This window comes from Mandrillus leucophaeus, unplaced genomic scaffold (assembly GCF_000951045.1).
Source record: "Mandrillus leucophaeus isolate KB7577 unplaced genomic scaffold, Mleu.le_1.0 Scaffold561, whole genome shotgun sequence".
NCBI classification, from domain to species: Eukaryota; Metazoa; Chordata; class Mammalia; order Primates; family Cercopithecidae; genus Mandrillus; species Mandrillus leucophaeus.
Window position 1 is genome coordinate 108536 of NW_012106042.1, and position 10290 is coordinate 118825.

A 10290-nucleotide genomic window follows, 5' to 3' on the forward strand; every position below is an offset into this window, starting at 1 on the left:
AAAAAAAAAAAAGAAAACACATTCCATGCTCATGGATGGGTAGAATCAATATTGTGAAAATGACCATACTGCCGAAAGCAATCTACAAATTCAGTGCAATTTCCATCTAAATACCACCATCATTCTTCACAAAAATAGAAAAGACAATCCTAAAATTCATATGGAACCAAAAAAGAGCCCACATAGCCAAAGCTAAGACTAAGCAAAAGGAACAAATCTGGAGGCATCACATTACGCGACTACAAACTATAAGGCCATAGTCTCCAAAACAGCATGATACTGGTACAAAAATAGGCACATAGACCAATGGAACAGAATAGAGAACCCGGAAATAAAGCCAAATGCTTACAGCCAACTCATCTTTGACAAAGCAAACAAAAACCTAAAGTGGGGAAAGGATACCCTATTCAACAAATGGTGCTGGGATAATTGGCAAGCCACATGTAGAAGAATGAAACTGGATCCTCATCTCTCACCTTATCAAAAAATCAACTCAAGATGGATCAAAGACTTAAATCTAAGACCTGAAACTATAAAAATTCTAGAAGATAACATTGGAAAAACCCTTCTAGACATTGGCTTAGGCAAAGAATTCATGACCAAAGACCCCAAAGCAAATACAACAAAAACAAAGATAAACAGATGAAACATAATTAAGCTAAAATGCTTCTGCACAGCAAAAGAAATAATCAGCAGAATTACCAAACAACCCACAGAGTGGGAGAAAATCTTCACAATCTATACATCTGACAGAGGACCAATATCCAGAATTACAAAGAACTCAAACAAATCAGCAAGAAAAAAGCAAAAAATCCCATTTAAAAGTGGGCTAAGGACATGAACAGACAATTCTCAGAAGAAGATATACCAATGGCCAACAAACATATGAAAAAATGCTCAACATCACTAGTGATCAGGAAAATGCAAATCAAAGCCACAATGTGATACTACCTCACTCCTACAAGAATGGCCATAATCAAAAAATCAAAAAATAATAGATGTTGTTATGGATGTGGTGAAAAGGGAACACTTTTACACTGCTGGTGGGAACGTAAACTAGTACAATCACTATGGAAAACAGTGTGGAGACTCCTTAAAGAACTAAAAGTAGATCCAGCAATCCCACTACTAGGTATCTATCCAGAAAAAAAAGAAGTCATTATACGAAAAAGATACTTGCACACGCATGTTTATAGCAGCACAATTTGCAAATGCAAAAATATGGAACCAGCCCAAATGCCCATCAATCAACAAGTGGATAAAGAAAATGTGGTATATATACACCATAGAATACTACTCAGCCATAAAAAGGAGTGAGATAATGCATTCACAGCAACCTGCCTGGAATTGGAGACTATTACTCTAAGTGAAGTAACTCAGTAATGGAAAACCAAATGTTGTATGTTCTCACTCATGTGGAAGATAAGCTATAAGGACACAAAGGCATAAGAACAACACATTAGACTTTGGGGACTCGGGGGAAAGGATGAGGGGTGGTGAGGGATAAAAGACATTGGGTACAGTGTACACTGCTCGGGTGATGGGTGCACCAAAAGCTCAGAAACACCACTAAATAACTTACTCATGTAACCAAACACCACCTGTTCTCCAAAAGCCTATTGAAATAAAAAAAATAAAAAACTGTAAAAGGAAAATTAAATTAAAAAATAAAAAATAATACTTGGGAGAAAAAATAATTCTGCCACTATATTATTGTTATTCTAAGATAACCACTGTTATCATTCCCAACAGTCTTTCTCTCTTCATATATGTTTTACAAAGCTGTGATTACAATGTGCATGCATTTTTAAGACCTGCTTTTTTTTTTTTTTTTTTTTCTGAGACAGAGTCTTACTTTGTCACCTAGGCTGGTGTGCAGTGGCACGATTTCGGTTCTCTGCAACCTCTGCCTCCTGGGTTCAAGCGATTCTCCTGCCTCAGCCTCCCAAGTAGCTGGGATTACAGGTGCCCGCCACCACGTCCAGCTAATTTTTGTATTTTTAGTAGAGACAAGGTTTCACCATGTTGGCCAGGCTGGTCTTAAATTCTTGACCTCAGGTGATCCACCTGCCTTGGCCTCCCAAAGTGCTTGGATTACAGGCATGAGCCACTGCGCCCAGCCAAGACCTGCTTTTTTATTGACACACATGAAGTATTTGTCTGAAGTTCCCTATAATCCTTATAATCATTATTTAAAATAATAGCATAAGGCTGGGCATGGTGGCACACAACCGTAATCCCAGCACTTTGGGAGGGCAAAGTGGGCTGACTGCTTGAGCCCAGGAGTTAGAGACCAGCCTGGACAACATGGCAAGACCCCATCTCTACAAAAAAAGCCAGGGTGTGTGCCTGTAGTCCCAGCTACTCAGGAGGCTGATGTGGGAGGACTGCTTGATCTTTGGGAAGCAGAGGTTGCAGTGAGCTGAGACCATGCAAATGCACTCCAGCCTGGGTGACAGAGCAAGACCCTGTCTCATAAGTAAATAATACATAAATAAATAAAAACAAAAAGCTTTTGCACAGAAGGAAAAAAGTAAAACAATAGGATAATATTCTAGGGAGTAGATTCACCATTCCTTTATTGCTAGGCATTCATGTTATTTTAGTTTTAAAAATTTTATAAATAACACTGATAAATACCTTCATGAAAATAATTTGTTTCCCATATAAAAAAAAAAAAAATTAGGCCACATTCCCAGAAGTAAGATTACCCGATCAAAGGGCATTACTACACATTGGCTACCAAAATGCTTTCTTCCAAACCACACTCACTAGGAAACTGAGTACCATCTTTTTCAATTCTTTTAAATATAGGCTTAAAAACTGGTGGCTCATGCCTGTAATCCCAGCACTTTGGGAGGCCGAGGCGGGAGGACATGAGGTCAGGAATTCTAGTCCAGCCTGACCAACGTGGTGAAACCCCGTCTCTACCAAAAATACAAAAATTAGCTGGGCATGGTGGCACACGCCTGTAATCCCAGTTACTAAAGAGGCTGAGGCAGGAGAATTGCTTGAACCCGGGAGGCAGGGTTGCAGTGAGCTGAGATCACGCCACTGCACTCCAGCCTGGACAACAGAGTCGAGATTCTGTCTCAATAAAAAAGAGCTTACCTAATGGTTTTAATTTGCATTTCTTTGATTAGTAGGATGAACATTTTCTGATGTTTTCCAGTTGTACTTAAACTCCTTTGTAAATTGTCTATTCATGTTCTTTGCGCAGATTTCTTCTTATACATTATATTGTAAAAGTGGGTTAGATAATACAAGCCTACTACACTTTGTCATATTTATGAAACATAGGCTTTTCCAGCCTGTGCTTACATTTCATTTTTAAAATAGCCAAAAACCTTTTATTTATTTATTTTTTATTATTATACTTTAAGTTCTAGGGTACATGTGGATAATGTGCAGGTTTGTTACATATGTATACTTGTGCCATGTTGGCATGCTGCACCAAGTTGTTTTGGTTTTAAAATTTTATACAGTCAGGTTTGATCTTTTCCTTCGTGATTTTTAAAAATTGCTTTCTAAGCTTAGAAAATTCTTCCCTTTTAGAAGCTTGATAAATATCCATTCACTCTAGTTTTTAAAATTTGCTTTCTTTAATATTTAACTCTTCAATCTAGCTGTCACTCGTTTTAGTTTATTACAGTAGATGAGTGTATAATGGTATAAGCTATCACAATACCATTCATTTACTCAACAGACCCTTCAACTCCCATGCACTTGCAATGTATCCTTTGTAATAGATTAAATTCTATGTAACTGGTCTCTTTGTTGGGGGGTGGGGTGTACTATAAGCTATCTGTCTAATTTTGTACCAGTGTTTTCATTATTGTAGTTTTGGATGCTTAATATCTAATAGCGTTAGTCCTTCATTACTCTTCTTTTGTAGAATATTCTTTGAGAATCATCCTTTATAAGCTTTCAAATGCAATTATTTGCTGTCTTATTCCTAAGATATAAATTTCTTACAGGTAGAATTGGTTTATTTCCTTAGACTAGACTGCCAAGAATATTGTTACTGGGCCAACTGGTATGAACATTTTTCCCCATTCTTAACACTTCCAAAGTTTTCAAAGGGGTTTGTACCAATTTCACTGTAATCCTTCCATCACCTGGATATTTTGAAATAAATTTTTTTTCAACTTGGTAGGGGAAACAATATATCTTGCTTCAATTTCTATATCTCTGCTTATTGGTGATGATAAACATACATTTGACATATAGTAGGTGCTTAATCAATGCTTGTTCAATGAATAAATGGCATGTGTGAATCTGTACATATATTTGGGGATGGGAAGTTTAAACAAATATTGTGATTATAATAGGTAAATGCTGGCTAGATGTAAGTTTGTAGCCTAAATGCCTGTAGTCCATCTACAGAGAGGTTCTAGGTATGCCAAGAACACCCTGGAATTCAGACCTAAATTGGGAAAATCTCCAGAGACTCTGTAATTTATATTTATCACAGGCATGTCCGTTTCCACGCAGGAGCAGCTGAAAGATGTCTAAAACAGTTAAGGCGATATATGTGGGTATCTCCATGTCTGTGTGCAGCCCAGAAGCAGCCATGATTGGGTCAAGACAGAGTGTACTTCCTTTGGCAGCAAAACAGTAATAAGAAGCAGAGTACCGCACTGGAAAATGACCCAGGCCCTAGTAGGCTTTCTGCAGTGAATTTAATTGCATAATAAACTGGATGTGATTCATAGAAGCAAGCCTTTTCTTTGAAGCCACACTACTTTTCTTCTCAATTTGCTAAGCCCAAGAGGACCTAGAAGTCTTTCATTCAGAGAAGCTTAATTTTCTCCTTTCATTCTGTAGCTGGGAGGGGAGAGGGTCATTTTTTTTCTCCTAGCAATCATTGTCTTTATTTTGAACTTAAAAAAAAAAAAAGGCAGGCTGGGTGCAGTGACTTTCATGTGCAGTGCCAGCACTTTGGGAGGCCAAGGTGGGAGGATCACTTGAGGCCAGGAATTTGAGACCACCCTGGGCAACACGGCAAGACCTCATCTCTACAAAAAATACAAAAATTATCCAAGTGTGGTGGCACGTGCCTGTAGTCCTAGCTACCTAGAAGGCTGAGGTGGGAAGATCCCTTGAACCCAGGAGTTCGAGACTGCAGTGAGCTATGATTGCACCACTGCACTCCATCCAGCCTTGGTGACAGAGAGAGACCCTGTGTCGAAAACACAAAACAAGAAAGAAAGAAAGAGGCCAGGTGTGGTGCATGCCTGTAATGCCAGTACCTTGGGAGGCCGAGGATAGAGGATCCCTTGAGCCTAGGAGTTCAAGATCAGCAACATAGGGAGACATTGTCTTTATTAAAAAAAAATCAAACAACAACAACAACAAAAAAGCAAGAAAAAAGCAAGCAGGCAAACAAGCAAAAGCTAACAAAAGGCAGCTTGTCTCTGTTTTTAAGACCATGTAAGACTCATTACTAAAACATTGGTTTCCTTTGCTCTGTTGCCAAACTAGTAAATTCTAGCAGTAAACTTTTTCAAGGACTTCCTTGGCCACAAAATCTGTCAATTTGATGGAAAAAATTCTGTTATTATCTTAGTCTGCATATGCTGAAGTTGTGCTGTGTTTTATTCTGAAAAACAAAGTGTGGTTTTCTCTTGACTCAAGAGCACCTAAGAGTATCAAGGTCACTGTTGATTGCATGAACAATTGATTTGTGAATGATGCATTGGCAATTACTACTACAGTGACTTCATTTCTCTCAGACAGAGGATTGATAAATTCAGAGTTTTAAAAAATCCTTATTCTTCAATGTGGATTAAGTACTACAGAAATATCAAGCAAAGTTCCAAATGCTGAAGAAGGCCCAGCAATCCTTCTCAGACAGACTACTGCAGTTTGACATGTTAACATAAAACACTAGAAGGTGGCTAGGCACGGTGGCTCACCCATGTAATCTCAGCACTTTGGGAGGCCGAGGCAGGCAGATCACCTGAGGTCAGGAGTTTAAGACCAGCCTAGCCAACATGGTGAAACCCCGTCTCTACAAAAATACACAAATTAGCTGGGCATGATGGTGGGTGCCTATAATCCCAGCTACTCAGGAGGCTGAGGCAGGAGAATCACTTGAACTGGGAAGGTGGAGGTTGTAGTAAGCCAAGATCGCGCCACTGCACTCCAGCCTGAGCAACAGGGCGAGACGCTGTCTCAAAAACAAAAAAACCAAATAAACAAATGAACAATCCAAAGGACTTCTCCTCTAACTCCAAGAAGCACCTAGGAAGAGCCTTTTCACAAGCCCTTTGTCTTTGAGAGACATCTACCTCTGGGTTGCTACTTTCCTTAGAGGTGGCAGCATGAGCCCTCTTCTTGATTGTTCAGCCTTTTGTTTTAAACCTATTCGCATCAATTTTCCACCTTTTCAAAAATCTGTTTGCCACTTCTTTTAAGAACTAGCTCTAAAATTCACTTCCGCCAAGACTTCCATGATTAATTTCTTTCTACTGATAAGTCTCTTCAGCTCATACACATATTCTATTGGTACCATAGCTAATGTTGTTCTCTATTCTAATTTTGTTAATGTTTCTAGACTGTAAGTCCCTTGAAGACAGGGGAATTTCTAGAAAGCGGAAAAGGAATTTAGAGACTGTCTAGTTGTATCCTTTGTTCATTTTATTGATGAAGAAACTGAGGCCTAGGGAGGGTAATCAGTCCAAGTCAGTTAGGCAAGTTAGCAGAAAAACTAGGTGTAGAGCACAGGTGTCCTGACTTTGAGCAGTGTGCTTTCCACTATATTTGGTAATCTTTTTTCTATTTCACTTGGATTTCTTCAGAATGCCTTGTAAAGTGCCACATATACACACGTCTCTCTGTAAATGTCAATACAATAAGCATAAGAGTTTATATAACTGAGAAACTGACTCAAGGAAAGAGTCAGAAAACAGAAAGGTCATTTTCTTACTTCTTTGCATGATGCCAGCCTCCAGACCAGTTAATTGCTACTTTGCACATTCCGTCGATCAGGCATTGGGCAGCTGTGATTGTAGCCCCTCCTACAGCTGCTGCATAGTCAAATATCCCTTCAGTGGCTGGGCAGTCATAACCTTAGGGCAAAAATCAGAAGAAGTGGTTAAAAGATGAACTGGAAAAAGAGGAGGAATAGGTTGAGGTGTGAAAACAACCTAACCTACTAAAAGGCCACTGTGCTAATAACAGCTCCAAGTGAGACAGAAACAACTCCAATGTTGGGGATATAATTTTTTAAAAGGTTAGAGCTAGAAAGGATAAACCTTCCTGATGAACTAGTCACAGGCTATAGATAGAGAAACCAAGGTGATATGTCTTGTCAGTGGTCACACAGAGCCAGGCCTGGGACTCAGCTCTCTTGACCCTCCAGTTCAATGTTCCTCTGCTAAACCATGCTGTTTTTCTAGACTATCCTGCTGGTCACTTACAGTTTTAAAAAATGCAGCTGTTTAATGAGGGATGAGGTAGAAAAACTTAGCCAGAACATAAATCTGTATTCCAGTTAAAATATAAGGTCACAGGACAGCTAAATCAGCATATATATAGCCAGACCAGATCTGAGCACTGCCAATAGGGCCTAAGCAACTGAAAGGTTTTCTTTCATCTAACCCATCATGTGGTGTTGCTCAACTCATATGGTTTGCTTGTTTAGTGAGTTATATGTGGCTAAACCAAAAGATTAAGATCGACAGTTAACACATAAATATTTTAAAATCATACAAGTTATTAAAAAATTAGGCTGTCCATCTCCCATCACTGCCTGGTAAATGACTTTACCTAGCCCATATTCTATGGAGTCCGGATGATCATCATCGCCCTCTTGGCTGACCTTCTGGAGATGCTGCAGATAAGCATCAGTGTGGAAGGTGGCCATCTCCTCCATGGAGGCCACTTTGGGCTTAACTATCCTAATAACAACAGAGAGAACAAAGAGAGGTGAGTGAGTCAGATCTAGTGTATGCCAGAAGCTAGAAACAGAAGCCAGCAGTCTGAGAAGAAAATACAAGTCTCAACTTCTTGTTCCAATAGGCTAGAGTAATAAACACATTCTGTTCTTCCACTGCACTGTGCGGTCTTTACTGCCTCACATCTACAGTAGTGACTCTATTAATAAGGGGCAAGAGGATAGATTTTCCCTTGAGTTTATAGGTAGGTAAAGAAAAGTAATTATATTCAAGTTAAACAAATAATCAGGTATCAGACAGACTTTACCCTGTGAGTTACAATTTTCAGGACAAACTAATAGGCAGGGATATTTTCATTTGAACCAGTTGCTAATTGGGCTATCTAATCCTTTCAGTTATATCTTTATTTTAATAGGCAGCTATATTTTCATGCATTTTGAATTTGGAGTCAGATTTGGAGTCAGAGAATTGGGTTCTTGTTCTAACTCTGTACTTACTAGCTCTATAACCTCAGGTAAGTTGACTGTTCCAGAGTTCAGTTTTCTTATTTGTAAAATGGGGAACTGTATGGGACTTATGTGAAGATAAAAGGATAACACATACAAAAATGCTTGGTGGATAACTATCATTCTATTAACGGATAAAAAATGGGCAGCTCAAAATGTAATGTTTCTAGACTTGAACCCTCCTATCTGCCTCTGAGAGCGAGGCGAGAAGGGGCAAAATGGTTGGAACTGGGCTTCACTTGGAACCTCTCAACCTACTCCTCACAAAAAATGACAAATAGAAGTGAGTGAGGGAATAAAGGGAGCTAACCCAATAAGAGGCCTTCCCACATCTAACCTCTAGCTGCCTATTCCCCATTTCCTCTTCTTGACCCCACAGTTGCCACTACTGTTCTCTAGCCCTTGCCACTTAAAGGGTGGTCTGTAGACTAGGAGCATCAGCATCCCCCAGGTGCTTGTTAGAAATGCAGAACTTCAGACTTGCCTCAGACCTGAGTCAGAATTTGATCATTTTTAAACAAGATGATTTTTAACAAGAAGATTTTTAACATGATGATTTTGAAACAAGATAACATATTTTAAGGTGATTCATATACACATTCAAGTTGAAGGAGCCCTGACCTGGGCCACAGGGAGGCAGCAGTGGTTTTAAATGTCTGCTGAATGGGAACACAGCCATGAGTTTATGATTAATTAATATGACTATACAGGCTATTACTATCACCAAGGTAGCTGGAGGAAATCCTGTGGTTTGGACTCAAAACTGAAATACATAGCCATGACCCAAGAATTCTTGCTTCTTCTTAAAGAAGACACATCTATACCATCAGAGGTGAAAAATCTACCCATTAAAAAAAAAATTTTGTACTGTCTTGGACCATATTTCCCAGTCCTAAAAGCTCCCTCTTCTAGTACCCTTCCATTTATTTGTTAAATGTTAAAAAACACTTACTGAAAGCCTCCCTATTTAACAGTAAGCAAACTGGACAGTTTTGCTTTGCTTTGATATCTTGTTCGTCATAAAATAATTTTTTGAAATGTTAAATAACTTTAATGGAAGGCATATAGTTACTATGTTAACCAAACCATATGGGTTAAAAAATGGTTTAAAATGGGTGTGGTGGCATGTGCCTGTAGTCCCAGCTACTCCAGAGGCAGAGGCAGGAGAATCGCTTGAACCTGGGAGGCAGAAGTTGCAGTGAGCCAAGATGGTGCCACAGCACTCCAGCCTGGGTGACAGAGCAAGACTCTGACCAAAAAAAAAAAAAAAAAAAGGCTTAAAAATTCCCTTAAGAAGGTACAAAATGATTTTGTTAATAATAAGAATAAAATCTGAAAGCCTATTACACTACCTTCTGGGAGATAAATGAAGCATAGCACACTAGCTGGTATGGGCACTTAGCTATTTGGCCAGAAATTGTCATAAGTAATCCTATATGTGGCAAGGTTTTATTTGCTCTTACAATGGCATCAAATACAGAAATGGCAATAAACAGCAAGTTCATGTTTTTGGAAGAAACAGCTCTCTCTTGAGTTCTGGCTCAGTCTTAGCAGTTTTCTTTGGTCTTGACCTGTCTCCAGCCTCACCCATTAAAGTTTGGTGGTGGTGGTGGGTTGTCTAAAAGTCTTAGGTTGAACTCACACCCTCAAATCTGGTTTAGAATGAAACAAAATCAAAAGAAAAATGGAACACCTCCTAGCTGAACACCTTTTTGTATCAGACTGGTTTTAATACCCAAATGTACTTAAAATCTCCACAATGCACTGAACTTACCCCTGAGATACTTAACCAAGCAATTGAGCTGTATTTCTAATGAACCTTAACTGCTTCCTGCACTTTCCACCCCTCCCCGTCCCAAGTTCTCTTTTCTCTCTCTCTCTCT

General features: G+C 39.1%; 1 protein-coding gene across 4 annotated transcripts in view; it reads right to left on the reverse strand.

Moving 5' to 3' along the window:
- Positions 1-10290, reverse strand: part of HDAC8 (histone deacetylase 8) — a 117480-nt gene that overhangs the window by 102138 nt on the left and 5052 nt on the right. Inside the window, exons 3-5 of one of the 4 annotated variants that reach the window (XM_011998212.1) lie at positions 7774-7904; positions 6932-7073; positions 6622-6839 (exon numbers count right to left, since the gene is read on the reverse strand). The exons of 2 other annotated variants lie outside the window; for them this stretch is intronic. In XM_011998212.1, the coding sequence (XP_011853602.1) occupies positions 6800-6839; positions 6932-7073; positions 7774-7904 (313 nt within the window). In that variant the 3' untranslated portion in view covers positions 6622-6799. Of the gene's footprint in view, positions 1-6621; positions 6840-6931; positions 7074-7773; positions 7905-10290 lie in introns of those variants that run through there. One more of the 4 variants, XM_011998210.1, reaches the window with a different exon arrangement.